A 26631-nucleotide genomic window follows, 5' to 3' on the forward strand; every position below is an offset into this window, starting at 1 on the left:
GACTCGCTCTTTTACTCGGGAGCTCGCGTAGATCTTCAGGGACCATTGAGGATGTAACAATGCATCCTCTGGCCGGTGCTTCGACTTGTCGATGAAACTTCGTATGGCGTGTTGGGAATAGTACCTAGCCCATAGGGTTGGACCAGGCCTCCAAGCATGTTATGCCAACTGATGAGTTCAGATCTAGACCCAAGAAGGTTGTCGATCTTCCTGTCGTCGTTGCGGCTCGCGAATCGTTGAACAGGGAGGGTGGTAGGCCTTGCATCTGACTCCAACGCCCCAGGCGATAGTGTTAACATCAACGTTAATGTTGATATTGTTGTTCATTATGGTTGGTTGCTTTGCATATCTCGCATGACCCAGACAGCTAGAATCATGAGAGTGGGGCGGCTTTGATGGCGGCGAACTCCGGAGCAACGACCCGTGTCAGAGGTGTACTGAGGACAAGAACGAGGTTGCAGACGCGGCCTCTCCCTAGGTACAGGCTGATGTTGGTGTGCATGGTAACGCAGGAACGGTAAGACGTGCAAGGATGGCCAGGCAGAGGAGAGGTGAGGTGGTGCTGAGAGGCCCGAAGGCAACGAAACGAGGGCCCTCCAGTGAGCGCATTGATCGCTGTCTGGTGGCAGTCCTTCTTGTTCATAGGCAAGACATGTGGCGTCGGAGAGTGGGAGACTGGGATTAGGTGGTAGAACAGGTAGAGCTGGGCGTTCTTTGGCAACAGGCGACGCTGTAAGGGGCGAGTAGCGAAAACGATGAATTTGGTTTGGGTAGGGTGACTGAGAAGTCATGGTTTGAGATAGCTGTAGCCACAGCTTGGTGCAAAGATCGAACTGCCAAATAAGATGTCAGTATCAGGCCATATTGACGCTTGGAGGTGGTGATGGGAGAATAGAGTTTGGGCCTTGCACGCCTGGACGGTTAGTGTCGTGAACGACGGTTGGGAGTCACTGGGAAGTGTAGCCTCGATAGATGAGCAGAGTTGCTGCGTAGAACAAGTAGAGTGGTAGAAGACATGTGGCCAAGCAGGGAGGCTGCTCGCTCGACAACATGTGTGATGTTGCTTGCTTGGATCGGGGGAGCAGGGCCAGGCAGCAGAGGGGGGAAGACGAGGAGGCAATGGAAGAGAGCGAAAAAGGGGAACCCTAGAGCACCAGGGGACGTGGGATATTCGCACGGCGGCGTTGGAGGTTGTGAAGGCGTACGAAGTAGGGATACAGGATGAGACGAGCGTCTGAGCTGACTTGCCCTGGTGGTGAATTGTGGTGTCTGCCCTATGCGTTGCCCCGCGGGCTGCTGCATGGCTGACATGTGTGCGTGTGCGTGTGCGTGTGTGGGTGAAGTATGAGATGTGGTGTGAATGTTTATTCGTATGCGAGCTCAACGAGTCGGGAATGAATGTGGGCGGTGGCTGCATGGGTGGGCAAGGTGCAGCAGGCAACCTAAACCAGCCGCAAGGTAACGGAACTGCGTCCGTGGAATGACAAGAGTTGCCAGAGGCCATGGTTGGAACTTGGAGGAATTTAGATTTGATATTGACAGAAAAAGCTAGCAACGGGGTCGTCACTCTGTCATCCGATTGGCAGATGGGCCATGTCCGTGAGTGAGGCTTCGAATGTGACAGTCATCTCGCAACTTGGACGGATCCCAACGATGGGCGCTTGACCGGAGTTGGGAATGAATCGCGGGAGGACGGCTGTGAGGTATCAAGACATGGTCCAGAGTACGTGTCCAAGTCGAAATATAGATGCATAATATGGTAGTAGATGGTATACTATACTGCAGGAATGGACATACAATATGGGTTGAGAGTATCCGTAAGGTGCCTTACTAGTGGAGAGAAGGGGCCGAAGATGCTTGGCCGGAGCTGGAGACTTCTCCAATCGAGCAATGGAACGCCATAATGCGACAACGAGCAGGCAATAATAGCAACAGCCACGCAACAGTAGCGGCTTCAGCAGCCGCGCTGAGATGGAGTCTTGGAGCTGGACCTTGCGTGCCGCGGTGTGCCAAGATGAAGTGAGACTGAGGTCGGGTTGGGGGGGGGTTGAACAAGCAGACAGGAAACATTGACTAAGGTGAAAGAATGCCTCTGTTTCGTACTCCGTGCTCCGTACTCCGTACTTTGTACAGGTGTGCTCGGAGGTCCATGAGTCTAGGTATGTTGAGATGAGAAAAGGAGGTCTGGTCTATCCGTAGTAAAGTGACTGGTCTGAGGTTTCTGGTCTCAAACTTGAAAGAGAGGAAGAGGAATATCGGAAATGGCCTTGGGCAGCGAGTGCCAGAGTCGTATTACTCTGTGAGCCTGTAGTCTGTTCCCCTGCCAGCCCGTCCCTTGGACGGTGACACTGACCTCTGCTCAGCTCTGGCGTCGCGAGTCGCGAGTCCGTTCCTTGCGAGGTGGACGGGGACGGGTGGACGGGGACGGGTGGACGGTTGACGTTGAGATGTGCTTTCTCGTTTCTCGTGTCTTTGGTGGGAGATGTTGGGTGGAATGCGAACGGACGATAGGACGATACTTGAGGTGTCGCAGGTGATTAGCGGGAGAAGGCAAGTCCCGAGATAGCATGGCTAAGTAGGTTCCTGCTGGACGGAGCACCTACCTTAGGTAAGGTAGGTAGGGGAGGGGAGGAGGTGAGGAGGTACAAAGGTACAAAGGTACCAACAGACTAGCCCAGAAGGAGGACCTTCCACACTTCCTTCCCAAGTTCCCCCAAACATGTCAGCCACTCACAGCTGGGAAAACCAATCATGGAATTGCCCATCGCCCCACTTCAACCAGATCAGGTGCCGTCCATGTCCGCTACCATCTACCCGACATCTTGTGCAGGTGGTCCGTGAGCATGTTCCCTACCTGCTACCCCACCTTCCCAGTACTCCGTACCTCAGCACCTCAGCCAAAAGGGCCACTTGACGGAACCTCAGACGCTAAAATGAAGATATTGTCACTCACACCCACCGCGCTAGGTATCGGGGAACCAAACACTTTGATTTTCTCGAAACAAGGGCAACCGAAGCTCTGCCTGACAGAATTTTGAGATTAAAAGAGGAAGAAAAAAATACGATGCCTTGGACGTGCGTCGGCAACACGTGATTGTGTGCATCTCAACGTGTGATTTAAGCGTCTCGACAACTTTTTAGTAGGTTGTCTTTGAAGCATCCAGCCCTTTTGCTACGTATCTTTTTTTACTCAGGATCTCACCTCAGGTAAGGTACAGACAGGTACTCAGGTCCCTTGCGGAGGACGAAGCGAAACGCGACAAGGAACCTCGATGGTCCACAGAGGTAGGTACACCGTACAGCGACAGAGAGCATTGCATGGCATCGATGAGTGCAAGGATGTAGGCGCAAAGAGACGCCTCTTGGAATATGGTCTGGGAGAGACATACGGAACTACTCCGTACATAGCTCCTGATGGCTCTCTTTCACTGAATTGGTCTGAGCGACACTCCTGCTGGTCTCTGAGAGTCTGAGACTCTCACTCTGGTAAGTCTGGGTAAGGTACTTGGAACTTGGAACTTAGAACTTAGCCCGGCTAACCGCTTACCCACTCACCCACTCGCCCACTCAACCGCACCTCAGCGCGCTACGCTCCAGCAGAGCGACGGAAGCGAGTCCTGGAGCGGGTCTAATCCCCGGAAAAGCCCACCTCCAGCTGCTAACGAGGTAAGGTAGGTATTTTACTGTCCAAGGTAGGTGTCGAGGTACCTCTCACATTACCTTATACGAAAAACGGATGGGTACACTAAACAGAGATTGTGTGTCAAGGCTTGTGGTGACAGGGTTTCCTGGGATTGAAACATGGAATGTTGGTGCTCCTTCCAAGCATGGCCTCTGAAATGAGAAGATGCCTAGGGATAAGTAGCATTCAAGATTGAACGACGAGATTCCTTTCTACGGATAAAGAGTACTGACATGCGCATTGCCTCTTGGACGTTGTGCCTGGTAGTGTCACCTTGTGGTTGTACGGACGGGAGGCATTGGGATTGAATTGGGATGGGAACAGGCCATTGGTCACTGGGTGCTTCGCCTTACCCAAAGGTTAAGTAGCCACCTTCCCTGACTTGGTACCTTCCACATCGTGGAGTACTTGAGTACCTTGGTAACTTTCTATGTGTGTAAATACATGGGTACATGCTTCGTCCATCTTGCAATTCGTGGCAGGCACGACTGACTGATTACTCTGCAAGGTAGCTCGGCGTATCCAGCACCATATATTCACAATTTACAGTTACGAGAACGCAGAAACGATTGACTGTAACATGACTTGGTGAGTGGTGAGGAAAGCTAGCAAAGACTCTTGTCGAGAGCACCTCCTGGGCACCTCCTTCCACCAAGCACCGCCAACACAGAGCGCGGGGAACAACACTCTGCCGTCTGCACACCACACGCGGCACGCCACCCGACCACATACCTTTCAAAGTACCTGCTCCGCATCGCACCAGCACTCTGCACACCACGCAACTTAGTTTGGGTACGGAGTAGGGAGTAGAGCTACCCAACCAGGACCTTCTCACCTCTCACTCTCACTCTCACTCACCTCACCTTGCCTTACCTTACCTTACCTTACCTTACCTTACCTTACTTTACCTTACCTTACCTCACCCATGAAGCTCATTTGTCCGTCGCACAAGACTACCTGAGTACTTCATACTTACATTGCCTGAACGCACCTCAGTAGCAGTAGCAGCAGCAGCAGCAGACACCTTTCGGCCCTACCTTACCAACTTACATTACCTCTCTATTCTCGCTGTCACGCAGCTTCATTCCTTTTCGCCTCTTCGCACCACAACTGACATCAGCAGATGCGACCGGACTGCCAAAACAGCCACCTTTTGACGACAATACATACCTACTGTCCTGCCGCCGTTCCAATTCCTTTACTTTCCACCTAGCCGCCACAAGCATGATCTAATCGTATCCATTTCTACTCTGAGTCTGTCTCTGTCGGCCTCGACCCCTCTCTTGCACTCTGGAGTGTGTCGCCCGCGAGCTGTTTTCGTGCCCGCTTCTCTACCTTGCGACCTTACGAATATCCTATCCGTACATTCACTAGACGGGGTCGTCAACCACGACGCCAGCCCCCCCGCTTCTCGCCGGATTGCGTGCTTGCTTTCTCCACCGAAACCTGAAAGTGCGCAAAGTCGCAAACGCAATCGCCGCCGCTGTTCTGTTCCATACCTCACCTACACCATTATCTAACCGAGTACCTTACCTTACGGAGACAGCACACCCGCAAATATCGATTACGACTACTGCCCACTCCACCCTCGTCGTCGATTACCCGCGTGCCCGCTAGGCCTAACTTACGGATCCCGTCCCAGTGCCCACAACTCACGCTTTCGTCCATTTCATAATACGGAATTACGGATACGTACGAGTACGAAGTACTGCGCCCACAGCGATAGCGTGCCGTGCTGCGCCGGTCCCCTCTGTTTTCTCAACCTTGTTTCTTGGGAATGACATGGCTCTACGCCCTCTCGCGACGGCCTGGCGACAATGACGAGGAATGAGGCCGGCTCCCGCTTCAGCTCTCTCACGAGCACCAGTACCGACAGCACCCGATCATCGGCCACCGTGAGACCTTCCAGCAATCCCATACCAGCATCGCGCAAGTCGTCCATGCGCCTCAAGACGGAGGGTAATGGCAATGGCAACACCGGTAGCAATGAATCCCTCGCAGACAAGTGAGTGTCATGTTCTTTCTCATGTTTGGCCCTGTGTGCCTGTCCCGGTCCGTTCCCCATGACCCCCAGTCGATCAATCAATCATCAAGCAACCCACGCACACACACAAAACACAATTCCCATCACTCTATACCATCTCCACCAAGCAAAGCCCTCACAGACTCTCACAGTGAGAGAAAGGGAGGGAGCAGGGGAAAAAGAGAGTGAGAGTGAGAGTGAGCATGAGAGTGAGTGAGACCACTCAACTCAACTCGCTCCGACGCCGGTGTCCATTCCTCAACTCTCACTCCATACGGAGTACCTACACTCATTACGCCTCCCACTCTGTCTGGTATTGCGTGCGCACGCCGCAAGCCGCAAGCCGCAATCCACGAGTGGGTTGTTTGAGTCGTGAGGTGAGGTGGCCCTGGCGCTCTCTTCTTTTCCTGGTCCCTCTCTTTTTCTCTCCGTCTCTGTCTCTGTCTCTGCTGCCCAGGGCCGCTGTTCCCTGCTGCTCGTTGGTTCAAGTTGTCGTCCCGCAGCTTTTTTCCCTGCGTGCCGCGGCGGCGTCCCGAAACCCAGTCCCAGTCCCAGGCGAGACAAACCTCCAAACTGGTGTACGAATAGTGTCTAGGTCCAAGGACTCTCAGTCTCTAGACTGTTCGCACTATTCGTAGCTGAGGACTGAGGTGCGACCAGCTTGTGCTTGTGTGCTTGTGTGTGTGTGTGTGTGTGTGTTTTTTTTTTTTCTTTTTCTGCCCTGCTGGATGCTGCTTTACTCCGTACTGGGCTGCTTCCAGTCTGCCTGCTACTTTGCCCGTATTGCCTTGGTGTGCGCATTGCAACAATTGTCTGGTCTTGTCCCCATCTCCATCCCCTTCCCCTCCACCCCTCCCTCTCTCGCACACTACTTCGTACGGATACCCATTTCGTACCTGGGCTGTTCCCAAGTTTCCCCTCCAAAGTTCCAACACACCAGCAGCCCGGCGTCCCTGAACCAACAAGCCTCATCCGCACCTCAATCGTACCTCGTACGTTCCCTGTCCTGCCCTGCGGCCTGCGGCCTGCGGCCTGCGGTGCCTTACCTCACCCCTCCCCGTCGTCCGTCCCCCCGTCCCCTCGCCTCCTCCTCCTCCTCCTCCTCCTCCGCCCCGGCCCCAGGCAAGCTTTGTCGTCAGTCGCTTCGATGGTGGAGCTATCTGCTGTTTTCGATCCCTCCAGTCCAGCCCAGTTGCAGCTTCTCAAGCCAAGCACCCAAGACAAACTCATTCTCCCACCGGACTAACAACGTTCTCTTCCATTTTCCTCCGTGTTCCCTTCTTTGATTGACGAATGCACCCATAACTGACTGGTCATTGCGTTCCGCCCCCCCCCGTCTAGATCTTTCATTAGTGATTTGAGTCCAGCCGACCCGTCCGCCTCTTCCACTTTGGCTTCTGCGCCGCGCGGAGCTTTGTCACCAGAAACAACAAAGTCCAATGCCTCGTCCTATCGCGATCACCGTCTGAGCGACTTCGCCAACTACCGAAGAGACCTGGCCGTCCTAGAGACCTCTGGCGGCCGTCTGCCCTCTATACAACACAACCCTCCCACGGCCACTCCCTCGTCCAATTCCCAGATAGCTCCCTGGATGTCGCCATCCAACGGCGGTGCCACCGCATCCACGCCTCAGAGCCAGCTCAATACCACTTTTTACAACGACTCGAGCGATAACCTATCCGTCGCTTCCCAGCTCTCGCCTGGCTTCCGTCCGCCTACAAATCGCCTTGCGCCTCAATCCTCTGGCAGTCAAGATTCGCCAGATGTAGCATATTTCGGAGACGAACGAAGGCCTTCTCTGGCCAGCATAACAACGTTGAGCAGTCAGGGCTCCAAGACGAGCATTCGAAGAGGTGGATTACAAAAACTACAGGGCTTCTTTGGGGAGGAGTTTCCCGGGCGAGACGGTTCCGAGAGCAGCTTGCATTCGAGTTCTGGCAGGGACCGCTCGCGTTCCTATAGCCACAGCCGCCCTACGAGGGATCGCAACTACTCTAACGCGACAGACCATGCACGAGACCGAGAAGCTTCGCCTTCCTCGTCAAGACCAAGAACCCCAGTACCGGCTCCTGAAGTCGTGCCGTTCCTCTACCAGGAGGCTGATGTGAGTAACAATAGACGCTGCATTGTTGTTGATCCCACTCTCCACGATTTATTTCGTTGCGAACATCCCTCCTCTTTTCAATCCCCATCCGCGTTCCGCACATCCGCACCCTTGACGCCGCTATCTCGCATACGGGAATTGCGCCGCATCAACCCATCGCCTTATCTTATCTCTTATTACCCCTTCTTCCACCCGTCCTGTGTCGAGTCAAGACTGCTAAATGTGCTTCAAGGATATTGCCAGGTTCGGCGAGGCCCCAGTCAGAGACATTTTGAGCGGTCCCGACCGCGAACGTTACATGAACAACGAAAATCCCAACAACCCGCAAAATCCACCAAAGACCTCCTCATCCAGCCGCTCCGGCCATTCAATCGTGCATCTCCCTGGCCACCACCACCGACACAACAGGAGCATTGATGATGGCAGGGCGCTGCGACCGACTGTAAGCAGGGAAGATTCGCAGGCCAGCTTGCAAGTACAGCAGAACCCCCGAGAGCGCGGTGGCTCAGCAGCGACAGTCATGTACGGCTCCAATCGATCCCGCGCCCAAAGCCCGACGCCGAGCGGCGGCTACTTCAGTTCGAGACATGGCACTGTCGATGGCTCCACGTCGCCCGGCGGCCAGCAGCAGCAGCAGCAGCAGCAGCAGCATCATTCCAAGCGAAATTTATTGCATCGTCTACGGCGGAACAAGGACAAAGATGACGGGGCGTCTAGATTACGCGACCTGCCCGGTTCGACTCGGTCACTGGCTACCAAGCCTTCTCGTCCCGAATTCGCTAGACCCGAGCTATCGCCCTCGACATTCCCGCTCGCCTTCTCAGGCACCGAGCCCGGTTCAGACCAGGACCCTCGACTAGCAGCGTATAACCAACGAAACCAGACGTTCAACAACAGATTTCCGTTCTCCAAGAGCAAAGGCCGGCAACAACGGACTATGGAGCCGGATGAGCAGATTGGACCGACGGATAGGCAGCCTGGAGCGAACAACAATCTTGGATCGCTTGGAGGAATTCACTTGGACACCAACCTGAGCGACATGGACGGTATCCTTACGAAGCCCCAACCCTTGACACCCATGGACAGCGGCGTCTTCTCCAGCATTGGCGATGCCGAAAAAGTCGAACAACCACCTCCAGTACCCGCGAAGCCCGATGCTGTCCTCGGACCCAATGGTTCTTGGAACGCGCCGGACAGCTGGGCTGTACGTCGTAATACCGAGGACACCACGTACCAGGCGCCAGACATTGACGATATTGGAAGCCCGCCTCGACCCGACGAGAAGATGACACCTTACTGCATCCGAATCTTCAGATCCGACGGGACGTTTGCGACCTTGTCCATGGCTCTCGATGCGAGTGTCACCGATGTTATATCACAGCTTATCAAAAAGACTTACGCTACTGACGGGTTGGAGAATTACCACATCATTCTTAAGAAGCATGACTTGGTTCGAGTCCTCGCTGCTCCCGAGCGACCGCTGTTGATGCAGAAGCGCCTGCTGCAACAAATTGGTTACGAGGAGCGGGACCGCATCGAAGACGTGGGTCGGGAGGACAACAGCTATCTGTGCCGGTTCATGTTCCTCTCGTCAAGAGAGAGCGACTTCCACTCCGTCACGAATGATCTCGGACTTGGACGCATACAGAAGTTCAACCACGTCGACCTCGCTGGCCGCAACCTCATCACCATTCCCATCTCGCTCTATTCAAAGGCCTCTGAGATTATATCACTAAACCTCTCCCGTAACCTCTCTCTGGATCTCCCTCGCGACTTCATCCAGTCCTGTCAAAACTTGAGAGACATCAAGTTCAACAACAACGAAGCACGAAGATTACCCCCCAGTTTGGGCAAGGCGGCAAAGCTGACATACCTCGATGTATCGAACAATCGATTGGAACAGCTGGACCACGCCGAATTGAACGGTCTGCAGGGCATACTAAAGCTCAACATAGCCAACAACCGCCTCAAGGCACTCCCGCCGTACTTTGGTGCCTACAGGGCTCTGCGGAACCTCAACATCTCGTCCAACTTCTTGGACAGGTTTCCACTGTTCCTTTGCCAGGTGGAGACTCTTATTGAGTTGGACCTGAGCTTCAACTCAATAAGCAGCCTACCTAACGAGATTGGAAGACTGAGAAACTTGGAAAAGTTTGTCATAACCAACAACAGGCTATCGAAGGCGCTGCCCGATACTTTCAGCGAGCTACAAGGCCTTCGGGAGCTGGATATCAAATACAACGCCATTACGAGCATCGACATCATATCATTGCTCCCCAAGCTGGAGATTCTCTCTGCAGACCACAACAGCATCTCACAGTTCATTGGCAGCTTCGATAGGATACGGAGCTTGAAGTTGAACTCTAACCCCATCACCAAGTTCGAAATCAACGAGCCAGTTTTGACGTTGAAGATGCTCAATTTATCTCATTGCCAGCTTGCGAGTATCGACGAGACGTTCAACATGATGTTGAACCTGGAGCGCCTCGTGCTGGACAAGAACTACTTCGTTTCCTTGCCACCACTCATCGGAAATCTCAGCAAGCTGGAGCACTTCAGCATTGCCAACAACAACGTAGCGGAACTTCCGCCATCCATAGGATGTCTCACAGAACTGCGAGTGTTGGACGTGCGGAGGAACAATATCAGGAAACTGCCAATGGAGCTGTGGTGGGCCAATAAGCTCGAGACTCTCAACGCGTCTTCCAATATCTTGGAGAACTTCCCCAAGCCAGGCTCCAGACAACCCCGGCCATCAGGCGAAGAAGCGCAGACGCCAGCTGCCGTGAACAAGGCCAACCCGATGGAGCGCATTGCCCAATCTCCTTTGGAAGAATCACCCGATGCCTCCAGGAGACCGAGCCAGAACTCATCGTCAACGTTGTTGAGCGTTGGACCGTCGCCTGTACCAGGCGGTGGTGACAGGAAGAGTTCTGTGGTGTCGGTCTATGGTAAGGGTGGCCGCAAGACGTCAGTGGTGTCTAGATCCACATCGGCCGGCACCGTGCCACCCCTCCCACCTTCTGCGACCGCCAGGAAAGACTCCAGTCTGTCGTCGAGACTCTACACAACTTTTGCCGGATCTCTGCGCAACCTGTACTTGGCTGAGAACAAGCTTGACGACGAGGTGTTCGACCAGATCACAATGCTCAACGAGCTTCGCGTCCTCAACTTGTCCTGGAATTACATCAACGACATGCCGCAAAGATCAATCAAGAGCTGGCCCCAGATGGTGGAGCTTTACCTATCTGGTAACGAGCTGACGACATTACCGGCCGATGATCTTGAAGACGCTAGTCTGCTGCAGGTTTTACATATCAACGGGAACAAGTTCACCAACCTGCCGGCCGACATATCCAGGGCTAAGAAGCTTGCGGTCTTGGACTGTGGTAGCAACTCCCTGAAGTACAACATCTCCAATGTGCCGTACGACTGGAACTGGAACCTCAATCCCAACCTGAGGTACCTCAATCTGTCGGGCAACAAGCGTTTGGAGATCAAACAGACCACTGTTGGTCCGACTGTGTCAAACCGAGAATCTCTCGCCGACTTCAACAGGCTCTCGAATCTGAGGGTTTTAGGTCTCATGGATGTCACTCTCACGCAGCCTACGATTCCCGATCAGAGTGAGGATCGCCGTGTGCGAACCTCAGGTTCTCTTGCTGGCCATCTTCCATACGGTATGGCCGATACACTGGGCAAGAACGAACACTTGTCAACCATCGATCTCGTGGTGCCTCGGTACAACTCCACGGAGACCGAGACTCTGCTTGGCTTGTTTGACGGGCAGGCTCTCTCCAGTGGAGGTTCCAAGATTGCCAAGTATCTGCATGAGAACTTTGGTCACATCTTTGGCATGGAGTTGAAGGGCCTCAAGACGCGTCTCAATGAGACACCGGCGGATGCTCTGAGGCGGGCTTTCTTGTCTCTCAACAAGGACCTCGTCACCATCGCCATCCAACACACCGAAGAGCGCTCGCAAAAGACGCATAGAGGCTCTGCAACGCCAGTTGTGTTGTCCAAGGAGGATCTCAACTCTGGTGGCGTTGCCACCGTGGTCTATCTTCAAAACACTGAGCTCTACGTCGCCAACGTGGGCGACGCGCAAGCTATGCTGATTCAGACCGATGGCTCTCACAAGATCCTGACGCGAAAGCACGACCCCGCAGAACCAAGCGAGCGCCAACGGATCCGTGAGGCAGGTGGCTGGGTCTCGCGTAATGGCAGACTGAACGACCTGCTCGAGGTTTCCAGGGCCTTTGGCTACGTAGACCTGATGCCAGCGGTTCAAGCTGCCCCCTACGTCAGCAACTTCACCATCCGTGAGCAGGATGACATTATCCTGATTGCCACTAGAGAGTTTTGGGAGTATTTGGATCCTGCTTTGGTGGTTGACTTTGCAAGGCAGGAGCGCGGCGACTTGATGAGAGCGTCGCAAAAGCTTCGTGATTTGGCCATTGCCTATGGCGCCACCAACAAGATCATGGTCATGATGATGAGCGTCGCCGATCTTAAGAGGCGGGTCGAACGGTCAAGGCTTCATCGTGGCCAGAGTATGTCTCTGTATCCCTCGGGCGTACCGGAAGACCTTCAGCAGCCCATGCGAAGAGGCAAGAGGAACAAGGCCGACGTTCTCGACTCAAGTCTACAACGTCTTGAGGCCGAGATTCCAGCCCCGACGGGCAACGTCTCCATCGCCTTCACTGATATCAAAAACTCGACCACTCTATGGGAGATGTATCCCGCTGCCATGAGATCTGCAATCAAGCTGCATAACGAGGTCATGCGTCGGCAGCTGCGAAGAATTGGTGGATACGAAGTGAAGACTGAAGGAGATGCATTCATGGTCTCCTTCCCTACAGCCACATCAGCGCTTCTCTGGTGTTTTGCTGTTCAAATGTCATTGCTGGATGTCAATTGGCCTTCTGAAGTCATCAACTCCGTTTCTTGCCAGGCGCTTTACGACAAGGACAACGCCCTGATCTTCAAGGGTCTTTCCGTACGCATGGGCATTCACTTTGGTGAGGCGGTCAGTGAGATGGATCCCGTCACGAGGCGTATGGACTACTTTGGTCCAATGGTCAACAAAGCTTCTCGTATCTCGTCCGTTGCTGATGGTGGTCAAATCACCGTTTCATCTGATTTCATCTCGGAGATTCAGCGCTGCCTGGAGAACTATCAGGACACAGACAGAAACGGATCGACTGGATCCGTGGATACCTTTGATGACGACCAGATGGGATCGGCAATCCGCAAAGACCTACGATCTCTCAGCTCTCAAGGCTTTGAGGTGAAGGAAATGGGTGAGAAGAAGCTCAAAGGCCTTGAGAACCCGGAAGTCGTGTACTCCTTGTACCCGCATGCGCTTGCCGGCCGTATTGAGCATCATCAACAACACGAGCAACGAACCGAGGTCGGCAAACCCGCCATTCTCCAAGCTGGCAGCGAGTTGGCTTTCGACACCGAATCAATCTGGGCTTTGTGGCGTGTCAGCTTACGGCTGGAGATGCTGTGCAGCTCTCTAGAAAATGTCTCTGGCCAGGGCTTACAGCCACCCGAAACAGAGTTGTTGGAGAGGATGAAACACCGAGGAGGAGAAGTCACGGAACGATTCCTGCTCAACTTTATGGAGCATCAAGTGAGCAGAATAGAGGTAAGTTCTGGGACGGTCCTTGTTTGTGAAGAACTTTGGCTAACAGAGTGACAGACATGTGTGACGAGCTTGTCGCTTCGCCACATTGCTTTTGGCAGCGTTCCACTGCAACAACTTGAGGACATGCGAGGTCCCATGAGTGACATTCTTGACCAGGTTGCCAAGCAGATGGCCGAACTGGCACGGTACAAGGCGTTGTATGGCGAGTTGAACGACACTGGAGACGACGGGAGCGAAACGGAATGAGACAAGCGTGGCGAGCGTTCACTTCATGATTCCCTTGCAGCGACCTCATATAGTATACCTACGACGCGAGACAGCATCCCGTCTACTACAATGACAATAACAACAAGAACAACAACAACAACAATACCTGGATACCCGTTTCTTTCAAGGGGGGGGGTGGGGGAACACGGCGCCTCTTATATACATATTCCATTACTGTATCATGCGATTACGACACCCCAGCCAATTTTTAGCGAGCCGCAGTTTGATCAAACCAAACTGCTTTCCGTATGTCATTGCTTCAGAAAGTTGGGTTACCCAGGGCTTGGGCTAGCGAGCTGCTCCGACCGGCTGGTCGTTGGAAGGGCGTGTTGGATGGAGGTAAAGGCCGGTGGATAAGGACAAGGGTGGGGGCGGATTGGGACCACAGCAAGCCATTGGGGCTGGGCTGTTTTCTGGGCATGGATTGAAAACAAAAAAAGTGTGTAGTGATTTTGGGTTTGGGGAAAGGGTTGGCGGCAGTGGTCACGGTTGGTTGTTGTTGGTGTTAGAGAAGGGGAAACTGAAGGCCTTGCACTGGTTTTGGCCTTTTGTGGTAGGATAGTGTCTGCTCTTGTTCTTTATTGCACAAAGCCGGAGCACACCGCATGGCGTATGAAACGATTGAAATACCTAGTATTGTCTTCATCAAACTTTGAGACTTTTTTTTCGTCTTTGCTTTGTAAGAGCGATTAAAGTGGTGCTATCACGTCCGCACGTTGAGCTGAGACCATCTGTTTGACATTGATGCGTACTTTTGGTATTCTTACACACACTACCTTCTATGAAGACACGATACGGGCACCGGCACCGTCAATATCCTTGGCCCGCCTCATGATGCGTATCCGCGGCTCCATACGCGGCCCAACCCACCAGCCGCCCGTCAAGCCCCGTACAAAGTCCCGCACGCGTTTGACGACGAGTCCTCTGCCTAGAATCTTGCTCTCTCCCGTCTCCTCGTCCCCGGCCGCGTACGAGGTCTCGGAACCCGGCTTCAGCACCTCGATGCCGGCGTAGCCTTGTACGACGCCCACCGTCTCCCATTGGCCTCCCTTTACGGAGGCAGCGTCCTCGGCGAGAACGTAGTCGAAGCGGGACCAGAAGCCCGGGTCGGCGAGGATGGATTTATCTTCTGTTTTGTCAAAGGAGAGGATCGGATCGGTGCCGGCGCCTGATGATGACGACGACGAAGAAGAGTCCTGTTGGAGGGAGGTCTCGAGGGCGCGGGAGTGCGGGTTCTTGGGGAGGCCGACGCGGTTCTGGGTGAAGAGGGTGACGCCCGTCATGCAGCTCAAGACGTCGGTGTGGACGGTCGTCACGGAGCTGCTGGCGGGGGACGCGGCGACGAGGGCGTGGAGTTGGCGGAGGGCGTCGCCCCCCGGGTAGTTTAGGGAGGAGAGGAGGAGCATGCCCGTCGAGGCGGCGAGGGAGGCGAGGATGCTTAGGATGAGGAGGAGGGAGGCGAGGGCGTAGAGGGCGGATTTTGTGCGTCGGGAAAAGATGAAGTTTGCACCGAGGGCGGCGGCGGCTGTTAGGGGTGGGATGGCGTAGAAGATGAAGCGGGCTTCCTTGTGTGGCTGGAGGGAGTAGATTGCTATGAAGAGCGAGGGGGGGATGACGAGTCCCGCGGCGGAGCGGGCGGTGCCCGGCTGCGCGAGAGCGAGCGGGATGAGGAGGGTGAAGGTTAGGGGGTTGACGAGGAGGCGCGGGAGGGCGGAGGAGAAGTAGTAGTGCCAGGGGGAGACGCCCCAGTCGGAGGAGGAGCCGAGGACGGCGTTGTAGTAGAAGCCCCAGAGTTCTGGCCAGAGGGGCTTTTGCCAGAAGTACGAGTCTAGCGGGATGGAGACGGCGAGGGCGACGGAGAAGGCGATGAGGAAGGGGCGGATGAGTTGGGGGATCGTGAGCTGGCGGGTGAGGAGGAGGTGGAGGCCGGTCGTGGCGAGGAGGAGGGCGACTTCGGAGCGGAAGATTGCGGCGGCGAAGACGAGGAGGGAGAGGGCTACGCGTAGGCGTGGGAGGTGTGATTGCGGGGGTTGGTTTGGGAGGAGGTTTGCGGATGCGAGGGTTGCTGGTAGATGTCAGTCTCGAGTTTGGGTAAAGGGGCAAAAAAAAAAGGGGGGTGTAAAGGATAATAGAAAAACTCACTCAAGGCAAAGGCAAACATGTTGGGCAACGTCCTCGACGCGTAAAAGACGACGTGAAACTGGCCGACGAGCAACAGAACCCACCACCTCATGACGCCCTCGCCCGACCCTCTTCTCAGGCTCCTCGCAAAGACGACGAGGGCAGCGGCGTTGGCGAGGCCGAGTAAGCCGCGGACGACGAGCTGGGCGTGGGCGAATCCGACGAGGTTGACCAAAGGCCCGCCGAGGCCGGCGAGCAACACGGGGCCGACAAAGGTGCGGGGCACGGCGCCGGGGAAGTCAAAGTGGTCGTAGGTGGCCCTTAGGCGGGCGGCGACGTCGTGGGTTGGCGTGCCGTAGACGAGGACGTCGTGGGTGGCTTGGACGTTGAAGGATTCCTCTACTTTTGTGTCTGGGGCCAGGAGGAGGTGGAGGGTGATGAGGGCTGGGATGAGGCCCAGGAGGGCGGTGTCTGAGGAGCACCTGGTTAGTCTTTCTGCATCGTGATGAGAAATGGGGGGGTTGGGGGGTTGTTTTGAATTACCTATGAGCTTCATCGTGACGGGAGCTGTGAGATTTCGTTGCGGAAAGCAAGTGAAGGAAGGTTATCGAGTGCGACTTATCTCATTGTTGGAAGATATAAGAAATAGGCCCCTAGGTGACGAAGAAAAAAGAAAAGATGGGGATGAAGAAAACGAGCTTTTGAAACGATTTGCCCTGTGCTTTTCCTCGCCTCAAATGACCCTCAATTCTTTGCTTCTCACGATTTCCGCTTCTCCTTTCAGGTTCACTTGGAAGCAAGTGTAAGCTGGCGTCTCGTGCATATCCAAATGCCATGCCATTGAAAGGGTGGAAGCTCTGAGCGTCAGTGCACCACCCAATGCAAGCTGTCTGTTAGCCGTGCCTGTCTCTTCCTGTGTGTGCACTCTGGTGCTGCCTTCCCCCCCCTGCAGTATGGACACAGTGACAGATTCCCAGCTCCCCCAGCTCCAGGCCTCCTTTTTTACAGGGATTCTCTCCTTCGGAACGGATCAAATACGCCTCCCCACCTTCTGACGGTCGCATCCCATCCACATCCCATCCCTCCAACCTAAGCTCTGGACAGCGCAGCGCAACACCATCACCACCTGGCTTCAATTCGAACGAGGGAGCTAGCTACCTCCACCCCTTTCTCCAGGCTCTACCCACAAACGGGACACAGCAAAACCGACCGCATCTAGGGCCTTTTTCAAGCCAACATCAAACCGCCAAGATGTACATCCTAGGAAACTTCCTCTACAGTATGTCCACCCTCAACCCCTCGAAGCTTCCCGCATAAAACTGACATTCTTCCCCCCTTCCAGTCGCCGTCCTCCTCATCAACGCAATCGCAGTCCTCTCCGAAGACCGCTTCCTCGCGCGCAGTGCGTCTCACCCTATCCTGCAGCACATTCCGTTCTGCGTCCCCCCCCCCCCCCCCCCTTCCCCTCCAGCCATAGCTAACCCGCGCGCAAATCAAAAGTCAACTTATCCCCCTCCTCCTACGACCCAACTTTCGGCTCAAGCAACGACGCAAGCGTAAAGGCAAAAATCATCAACCTGATCGCCAGCGTACGGACACTTATGAGAAGTACGTCCCCCCCCCTATTTGTTCTACTCTTTCTCTCCATACGCGCTCAATTCTACATGGAACGTGTTGCTGACAGTCTTCACAGTACCCTTGATCGGGATCAACACCATCATCATTATGTACGAACTGATCCTCGGATAAGGCGTCGGGGTCACAGAGAAGGAGAAACGAAAAGAGATATAAAAAAATGAAGGGGCTTTGCATCACATATGGCTTAAATCTTCCAATTTCGCAGCATGGCATCATGGTAACGAACCGGCGTTGAAGGTTGAAGAGCGGAAGGGGGTTTTTTGGGCACGTGTACCTTATCTGAAAACTTCCCCGGGCAACATTACAAAGCCCGGCGAGTGTAATATCACAAATCAGGTGATGAGCATGGCTTGCATTGTTTTAAACCGAGTATTGGACCTCGAGAGCCTTTCTGACCTTGGGTGCTCTGTACTGTCTTTTTTGTTGATCACACCTTGCGCTATCATACAGCCCGATGCGGTGCCAGGAGAAAGTAACTAACGCTCAAGATGCCTTCATCACACGTATCCCTCTTTTGCATCATTAAGTGAAAAGTATTATCCAAGCAAGCCACTCCATGCCTGGGTATCTGCGCAATGCCGCCGCCATCTCCACCGTCCCCAAACATCCATGTAGCCGATGGACAGAATGCGTGCCTGACCCTGATCGCGTGTGTTGTCCATCGCGCAGGATCCTGCTCTTCACTCCTTTTTTTGTTTGCTGTATGTACTGTCAAATACCAAAATATTCAGTTGAATCGTTAGAACACCTCATGCGTCGCCTCATGACAGCAGATTGCCGCTCTTCTTCCGGCCAAGGTTGAAACTGAATCGCTCCCTCAACTCTTTGGGCTTCTCGGTGTGACTCGGCATCCCTTCTGGACTGGCGTGCCCATTCTCGGATGACTGATGCGATTCGGCCTTGTCCTTGTCCTTGCTGAGGAACCCGAAACTCTTCCTGCTCATCGATTTGCTTGCCCGACTGGATCGGTTGAGGAAACTGCCTGAGCTTGAAGAGTCCTTTTTCTTGGTGTCCCCTTCTGCTGATTGCATGCTGGCCTTCATTGCTTTGCGCATATCTTCTTCTTCTTTTGCACGAGCCATTCTTTGCCTGGCCATGCTCTCTCGGTGTTCCTTATCTTTGAGCTTTTCCTGGTCTTTCTCGGCTTGTTTTCTGGTCTTTTCCGCTGCTTCTTGCTCCTTCTTCTCCCGCTTCTTGTCTTCCTTGGACTTGTCGGCCTTGGCTCCCGTGTTTGACCTAGCAAGGCTGGACGGAATAGGGGGAACAGCAGGAGCGGCCGGTGTGTCTGGCACTGTGGGAAGCTTCTCAGAAGGCGGAGGAGCATCCACCTTGCCTGGGGCTGTCTGTGCATGTGCCAGACTGGGCAGCGGCTCACGTTCCTCGATAGGACTAACTGGCTGCGTAAATTGTTTAGAGAGTGGTGTCGTCCCGTTTGGTTGGCCGTTTGGTCGACCATTTTCATGAGCAACATTAGCGGCTTCACTGGCAATTTTGACCTCTTCCAGACCCTCAGCCTCCATCTCAGCTTGTACCTTCTCGAAGGTGGTTTCTTGGTAGAATAGGACATATGCGCACGCCATGCCAGGCTTGTCCCCAAAGAAGTTTCGCACAAAATGTTTGTCAACTGGTTCTACCATCTCGTCATCAAATAGAACCCAACCTCGGTCTTGAGTCTTGATCACCGATACGTAGTGGCCGTGATAGGCGTTTCCGCCTATGTGAACGACGACAGCGTACAGTTCGTAGAGTCGATCGGGATCCTCTGCATCGTCGGTAGTGTTGAACATGCGCAGATGGTACGGGTAGACGACCCGATGGAAGAGCTTCTGCAGTCGACTATAATCCTCGGTATACTTGAATCGTTTCAGATGCAACGCAAGAACCTTTGGTAAACGCTTAATCTTCATCCGCTTCTCGGCCTCTTGAAGTCCACCGCAATGGTCGCAGTGGAATTTGTTGCGCTCACACAGCATCTCTTCGGCGGAGAATTTGCGTAGGCAAGACGTTACCGACGAATGCTCCTCCAGGTCGATGGACAAGTCCAGGAATGTCTCGTCTCTTTGCGAGGCTGTTTCGCAGGTCAAACATTTGGTTTCGGAAGTTAACACACCCTCAAAGATGTCATGAACCCAGCCGGTTCCTGGGGATCCCACACCATTTACTGGTCGGTTCATCATACTAGCCGCGCCAAGAGCGTTCTCCACAGACTGGATCAGTCCGTCCTTATTCTCGGCATGTCGCTCTTGAATTCGTTTGGCATTTGCTTCCACGTTGGAGATGACGTCGTTCAAGACGAGGCCATAGAACTCGTGGGCATCCTGGTGCATCGAATTTCGAAACATCTCGTTGTCTCGTTTGAAGATTTCCAGGAATCGCTGTGGGCTCAACACGCCCGTCCTAGTGTTGCTCTCGATAAGGGCCTGGAAGATGTCCTTGAGACCGGTGAAGGTGCATTCTTCCATGCCGTAAGCGGAGGGGTTCTCTTGCGCCAGTTCGAGAATCGGGCCCTTGATCATGGCATGTTTCTTCTTGTACTCTGGCGAATCAGGCTTGTCTTCGGGTCGTATGCCCGGCGCTCCTGGAGGCGGCATTCCTGCTGTGATGGCCTGCCTGCGCTTCATTGATTCCGACGCACTCAGGCCTTTCTGTTTCGCTCCGGGCGTATTCGGGGGCTCTTTCGCGACTGGTGGCCGGATCGTCACATTCACCTTTGGTCGAGTTCCGTTCGGGGTATCGGTAGGTGACAGTATGGGGTACTTGACGACGTGATCTCGGAAGGATTCTGAGTAGAACAATGCTTGAACAATCGAGTTGCAATAACTATGGGCACGTCAGCATAGGAGAGACGATTTGGTGACGATGGTGTCGCATACCAAGTGTTACCAAACTACGAGTTCAGTCAGCATTCGTTGTCTCGGGAAAGGCGGTCGCTAGGCCGGGTGTGGCTTCGAAAACTTACATTCTCCAGACCGAAGAACTTGTCAGTTCCGTCTTCCCTCAATGGACCGGCATTTTGCAGCATCTTTTCCAAAGGAGTGAGCTCCGGCGCTGGCTCCTCCTTGACCTTTTTGCTCGGCACATTGCTCGTCGGACTCGAGGTGGTCTGCGAAGGACGGGTCTGTCAGCGCGAAGAACGCGCGAGCAGCAACAGAGCAGAGAGGAGAGAGGATTTCAGGGTAAACGATAAACGGGGCATAGTTTAGTAGATGACGAGACGAGGGAACTCACATTGCCCGCGCTCTTCAGTTTGTTGAAGAAGCCAGCCATAATGGCGACTTGTTGCGGTGGTGGATTTGGCTTGAAGGGTGATGTCTGGGCGAGACAAGCTCACGGCGGCCGCGCAGATATGGCGAAATGTACCATGCGATGGACAATTGAAGTGCTGATGAAGGATATACTGCGGAAAAGGTGCGGGGAGAGGTATTATCGTGTATTCGAGCGGATTCGAGAGATGCGCGCGATTGTGGCGCAGAGAAGTAGGGGTCGTTTCCCTCGGGGATTCGGCCGAAGATACGGGTGGTCTGTGGAGGCAGGATGGGGAGAGAGAGGGACGAGAGGTGTCAGGGAAGATTGGATGCGGGCAACGGTGGTAGAAGCAGCATTTGCCAGGACACAGACTCTCAACCCAGCCGTGTTGGCAGCAGAAAGAGGGGAGGAGGAGGAGGAGGAGGAGGAGGATGATGATGATGGGCGATGTGGGAAGCGGATGAAGAAGAGGGAGGGAGGATTGGTAAGAGGCGTAGACTGGAGTACCTAGCAGATGCGTGGGCGACAATAGGTAAGGTAAGAGACGGAGCCCTGGGCAGGATTTGGACGTTAGACTTGGGGTCCTGGGGTTGATGGGCGCAAGTAACAAGGAGGATGGAGGCGATTTTGTGGGTTGGAAAGGCAGATGAGAGACTGGATTGGGTACGTAGTGGCAGACGCGACAGGGACGGGACAGCGACAGACAGACGATGGATGACAGGGCACCTCAGCCAGCAGGTGGCAGACCCGGTACGGATAGGTAATCCTCCACTGGCTGTGAGGGGAGTCTGCGAGGGACATGCGAACTTCCTGGAGCTAAGGTAGACACACGGCGCCGGGAGCGACTACTGCAAGTGGTGGTACGGAAAAGAAGGTCACTTTTGTTAATGGCTGACTGCGAGTGGTGGGGAGGACACCGAGGACGAGGGGGGCCCACCCAGACAACCCACAACCTGACGGTGTCAGTGGAAGGAATCGAAGGGTTGCAGTGCACAGAAAGGGGGCTAGTTCGTTCTCGAGTGCAGGGCTAGACAGGCCAGACATGGGGTTTCCGACCAGGGGGTGGCATGGAGAGGCTGGAGCAAGTTTGGCGTCTTTTTTCTTTCTGTTTTTTGGTCTGCTATCCGGGATGGAGTAAGGTATTTCTTCTTCTTTTCTTTTCCCTCCTTCTGCTGGTGGTATCTTAAGAGGTACTTTGTCACTTTTGGATAAGCGATTGGGGGGGAGAAGTGGGGGAATGAGGAGAAAAGTGACGAGGATGGATAAAAAGGATGCGTCAAGAAGAAGAGGTGGCAGGCACGTAGGACGTCAATTTGTAAGTTCCTTCCTGACCTTACACTACCACGACTACGTACCCTCGTACGTACCTTAGTGATGGCGGGCAGCAATTGGAAGAGGCTGGAGACCCGTGATCCGACCAAGGCACGAAAGTACGAAGGCTTCAAGGCAGAAAGACAGGAAGGCAGGAAGGCACGCCGCAGTCGCACATTACCCAAGGTACGTACTGCTGGCACTCGGTGGACTGCGAGTGGATCGCATATTCCTGGACTTGAAAGTTGACGGACGCAGGACGGTAAGGTAGGCCCGACAAAACTGAGCCCACGACGGACGACGGACGGAGATAACGGGCGACATGACGTTATCTCTCTTCTCCTCTCTTTCCCTCTGTGCCTCTCTTCTCTCACACCTGCCGTGCTCGGTCTCTCAACGTCGTTGAGCCCAGGTGAGAAAGCAACGTCGTCAATGAATCGAGGTCGAGGTCGGGCGCAAAGTAGCGAGGATGAAGGGCTGGGTGTTCCTGGCGGCGCTTCCAAACAACGAGGCGAATAGCAGACAGAAGGGTGGGGTGGGGGGGTGACACTGCCTGCAACTGCAACTGCAATGTGACTGGCTGCACTAATACTTTACCCGATTGCGACCGACGGCTGTCTGTCGTTGTCTCCTGCCCGTCCTGTCGGCTCCAGCAATCTAGGTACCTACCTGAGGTACCTTAGGTGACTGAGTACAGAATACGTACCGTACGTACCTCCCAAGGCAAGTTATTTGTGTCTCTTCATCAACATCTGCATTCCATCACCTTCGTGAAACTGACTGCACTTTGTGTGTCAGACGACATGTTTCCTGGTCCAACCCGCCCCCGGGTGACTTCGACATCCGCCTTGTCTCTCTGGCAACTTGACAATCCTCGCAGAGTCCTCCCCCAGACTGAGACATGCTACGGTTTGCCAGCCGCGTCTCTCCTCGTGGCATGACCCGACCCGGGCATGGTGGGATAGAGCAAATGTTCTGCAGGACGCCAGCGACGCATCATTTACGGATTGGCCAGCTTCCTCTCGCCCTCGACGAGTAACTCTGGCATGGCATATACTTCGTACGCAAGGCGATTACACCGCAGCCAAGCTTGTCTGGGCACAAGACAAGCTCAGCCTCTCGCATACAGCAGCATGCAGAACAACCCTTCCATAACATGTTCTACCATAGGGCGAGGCATTCTTTGCTGCAAAAGCCTTTTTGCCCATGCGGGAGCCATCGCAAGCCTGAGCCTCCTCCTACCACCTTAACACAAGGTACAACATCCGTCGTCGATATCTTTGCTCACGTATGGATCCTGTACAGAATACAGATAGATACGACCTTTCTCGAACCCTTCATTGACAGTCCACGACTACCTCGCTAGCACTTTCACTGAAGACCGTTTTTGATAGCGTTCAAAGTACCATCCAAGTGGTTCTTGTTATCCTTGCCCTTCTTGTCCAGTTTCCACCAACTCGCCCAACCGCCTTGCTGACCAACATCAAGGCACGGAGCACTTAACAGCCTGCCATGTGAGCACCCTCGCTCTCCGCACTTTGACCCACTGGAGACCAGACACCAGGACGGCCAGGGCTATGTGCAGCAAGGTCCCTGTCGATTCGGTCACGGTTCGCCCAGCACCCAGCATCCTGCTTGTCGGGTTGTCTCTAGCGTATCTATCCGTACTCCGTACAGAATACTTCCAGCGCCCATCGACCATCCAGCTTTCGGCCTCCAGCCATCGCGGCGGAATAGTGTACTGCGTAGTCAGTGGAAGGGAAATGGAAATCAAAACATCCGCTCATGTATCGAGACGACCCAAGTCCGATCCCTGGAACTCCACACGCCCTTCTCATGGAAATACGATACGTACATGAGTCAGGAATACTTCTCCGCTTACCTCACCCACCACCCAACAACTCACTGTGGGAACGACACCACGAGCGGACTGATTATCTGAACTGTGAGACAAAAGGCCGCATCCTCACCCGCCCCGTGAAGAACCACCAGAGGAACCTCGTTACCCTCATCGTTGCATGTTCACGCCTGCCATGCCCCGACACGACGGTCCGTTGGAACGCTGCCCTGCGCTGGCCGTTGGTTCTTCTTTGCTGGTCCCGACCGTTCTGCCTTTTCAGCTTCGTCTATTCGTGGCGCTCGCTATCGACCTGACCTGACCTACGGATACACAGTAGCACCCTGCTTTCTTCATCTGTCTCGCCCGACTGATACCCTTGATTTCAAGGTTGTCGGTGGCATCCTCGCGCCCCTGATTGGAACCCGATCCCGACGTTCTCCAGCCTGAAGGCCTACTGCTGCTCAATGGCTCCCGTTTTCGATTCAACGACCGCCGCTGGAGAGGATCTGCGCCCAACGTGCCATTTTGCTTAGACTTTGCACGTCAAGTTGTCAATAAATCACGACCCCTAATTCTGGACAACAGACGACCGCCCGTCACCATCGCCTACACGTCTCATACTCAAAGCTCGTTCATGCCCTCAGTGATTCAATCGCTTTCTTGTATCCGAGCACTTTTGGCGGCCTGCGGCACAGCAGCACCCGAGGCATACACGCTACGTGGGGGCCGAAAGTCGCTCGGTCTGTCTGCCATAAATGTCCAAAACAGACAGCCCCGTACACAGGCGCTTCGGGTACGAACATGGCTTCTCAGGCCGACTATCCCTTCCCGGCATGTCTCCGAGGTCGTGTGGTTGTGAGGAGTATCTGGAACTTTGCTGAACTATCCATCCAAACACCCAAATATTCGGTCTCAAGGGTGACCGGGCAGCGCATTGCTAATTCAATCATTGTCAGTCAGTCACACTTGCTTTTCTCCCATCAAACCTAGCCGCCCTAGACCAGCCGAAGCTTTGTTGCCCCTCAAACGGCGGTTGCTCAATCGGGGATGAGGGCACTCTCCAAGCCCTTCTATTTGGTGGGAAAAAGCACCCGACGGCTTACACATCTATAGACTGCAAACTACAGCACCCAAGCTGCCGACTTTAAGTCCGAATTTGTCCCCGCACCCCGGAAAAAGAGGCGTTCTTCCTGAGTCGTTGGTGTTGCAGACTGCCGTCTTCTCGACGATCGATGAGACGGACATCGTCCAGGACAGGCTTTCTGCAACCTCCTCTTGACACGGCCAACAACCTTGGCCTGATGAACCGCCAGAGTCCCTGTAGCGTTCGTCTTTTTTTCGGCTCCTCGTTCCCTGCTTCGAAGCCTTGCTGCAAGAGAATGCGACTCACACAGGAGCGTCTCGGTAGGTGACCCAGACAAGACCCCCTCTCTCTTACAGGTTGTGAGTTGCGAATTGCACACCAACGCAACGTAACCCGCCTTACCTGAAGATGGCAGATTCACTGGAACGGGCGTGAGCGAGCACCAATGAAAAGCTGGTCGGCCCGTCATGTCAGGCCAGGGCCACATACGACTACCTCTAAACCCCTACACAGGCGTGACAGGCCTCTCCGCCGTGTTGGATCCCTTGGTGCGGTGCAGCCACCCCGAAAGACATTGTTGCATCGCGGTTGGTGTGAGAGGAACGACGACTTGACGCTACTGGTCCGATTCCGTGTCTAGCTGGACGGGGGACGACGCCGTTGTTACCTTCATCCACGCTGCTGGACCCGAGCTCATTCGTCAACTCACCTCCCGTGCTTATTCGGTCCATCTTAAGACATGCCTTCCGTCTTTCCCCTCCGACACACGCCGAGTCTTCTCACAAACACAGCAGTGGAGTAAAGCTCTGTCGATCTGCTGCTGTTCGCCTCCCCTTGCTCCAGCATGTCCCTCCCACCAGGCATGGGGAACGCTATTGCACCCGGCCAGCATCTATGCGGGGGATATCCGCTCGACACCGACAGAGTGCCCATTCCACCTTGTCAATCAGCATCACACCCATTCGCTCCTTTTGCTGCACCTTCGTCGCATCCATGTCCGATCGAAACCACTCCATCATGGCCTATCCTGAACGCTCACTCCCAAACCCTTACCTCCTCAACAACTCCGCAGCAATGACAGGTATCATCCATGGGCGGGAAACAGTTGCCCCAAGAGCCCCTCGTCACTTTTCGACGAAAAGTCCCCGAACGGAAAACACGTTCGGGAGACATTGCATTGTCTGCGGGTGGCTAGTGCGGCCGAGGAGAAAAGCAGACGTTCAACGCCAGCGCCACTTGGCTATTATGTCTTGAGCTATCTTAGATGTGCCTCGCTCGTGGCGCACCTTGGCTTACTTGGCTTAATTCATCGGACATCTTTGGTCAACAGGCACTAACAATAGGTAGGGTGTCGCAGTCAACCGATTTGCGGATGCCACCTCCAGAATCACCCGCGCTCCTTCACCAACGACGTGCAGCACACTGGCGGTTTCTGGTAGGTCAGCGTCCTCCACACGCTCCCGTACCGGCCCGATTCCCACGAACTTCTGGAAGACAAGAACGTCATGCCCTGCATCCTTCGGTGCCGTTTCCCCCACTGCCGCCCAAGCACTGTTGAATGACGAAATATCTCTTTTCACTCTTCGATTCAACGCCTCAAAATTGCCGAAGAAGACTCAGGTAGTCTCGAGGGGCCGGGTACAGGGGGTCCATCCAGTCTTT

At 54.4% G+C, this 26631-nt stretch overlaps 5 protein-coding genes across 5 annotated transcripts; 2 read left to right on the top strand and 3 right to left on the bottom strand.

The window, feature by feature from the left end:
- Positions 1–191: 191 nt before the first annotated feature.
- Positions 192–1668, bottom strand: BDP81DRAFT_23465 (uncharacterized protein). Its single transcript, XM_060582844.1, has 2 exons — positions 914–1668; positions 192–833 (listed from the first exon to the last, which is right to left on the bottom strand). The coding sequence occupies exons 1-2, from the start codon at positions 1502–1504 to the stop codon at positions 327–329; spliced, it is 1098 nt and encodes a 365-aa protein (XP_060445099.1). The 5' UTR covers positions 1505–1668; the 3' UTR covers positions 192–326.
- A 3482-nt stretch (positions 1669–5150) lies between these two features.
- On the top strand, positions 5151–13843 carry BDP81DRAFT_23484 (protein phosphatase 2C). Its single transcript, XM_060582845.1, has 4 exons — positions 5151–5687; positions 7047–7809; positions 8042–13462; positions 13517–13843. The coding sequence occupies exons 1-4, from the start codon at positions 5500–5502 to the stop codon at positions 13706–13708; spliced, it is 6564 nt and encodes a 2187-aa protein (XP_060445100.1). The 5' UTR covers positions 5151–5499; the 3' UTR covers positions 13709–13843.
- Positions 13844–14508: 665 nt separating this feature from the next.
- On the bottom strand, positions 14509–16406 carry BDP81DRAFT_394181 (Alg9-like mannosyltransferase family-domain-containing protein; the record flags this gene model as incomplete). The annotated part of the gene is made up of 3 exons (XM_060587922.1): positions 14509–15794; positions 15872–16321; positions 16394–16406. The coding sequence occupies 3 exons, from the start codon at positions 16404–16406 to the stop codon at positions 14509–14511; spliced, it is 1749 nt and encodes a 582-aa protein (XP_060445101.1).
- Positions 16407–17101: 695 nt separating this feature from the next.
- BDP81DRAFT_394182 (Yos1-like protein) lies at positions 17102–17599 on the top strand (the record flags this gene model as incomplete). The annotated part of the gene is made up of 4 exons (XM_060587923.1): positions 17102–17129; positions 17193–17252; positions 17351–17458; positions 17544–17599. The coding sequence occupies 4 exons, from the start codon at positions 17102–17104 to the stop codon at positions 17597–17599; spliced, it is 252 nt and encodes an 83-aa protein (XP_060445102.1).
- Positions 17600–18240: 641 nt separating this feature from the next.
- Positions 18241–20931, bottom strand: BDP81DRAFT_23521 (ubiquitin carboxyl-terminal hydrolase). Its single transcript, XM_060582846.1, has 4 exons — positions 20717–20931; positions 20448–20591; positions 20362–20375; positions 18241–20308 (listed from the first exon to the last, which is right to left on the bottom strand). The coding sequence occupies exons 1-4, from the start codon at positions 20753–20755 to the stop codon at positions 18250–18252; spliced, it is 2256 nt and encodes a 751-aa protein (XP_060445103.1). The 5' UTR covers positions 20756–20931; the 3' UTR covers positions 18241–18249.
- Between the last annotated feature and the right edge of the window lie 5700 nt (positions 20932–26631).

This window comes from Colletotrichum phormii (assembly GCF_030913505.1).
Source record: "Colletotrichum phormii strain CBS 102054 chromosome Unknown BDP81scaffold_10, whole genome shotgun sequence".
Lineage (NCBI taxonomy): Eukaryota > Fungi > Ascomycota > Sordariomycetes > Glomerellales > Glomerellaceae > Colletotrichum > Colletotrichum phormii.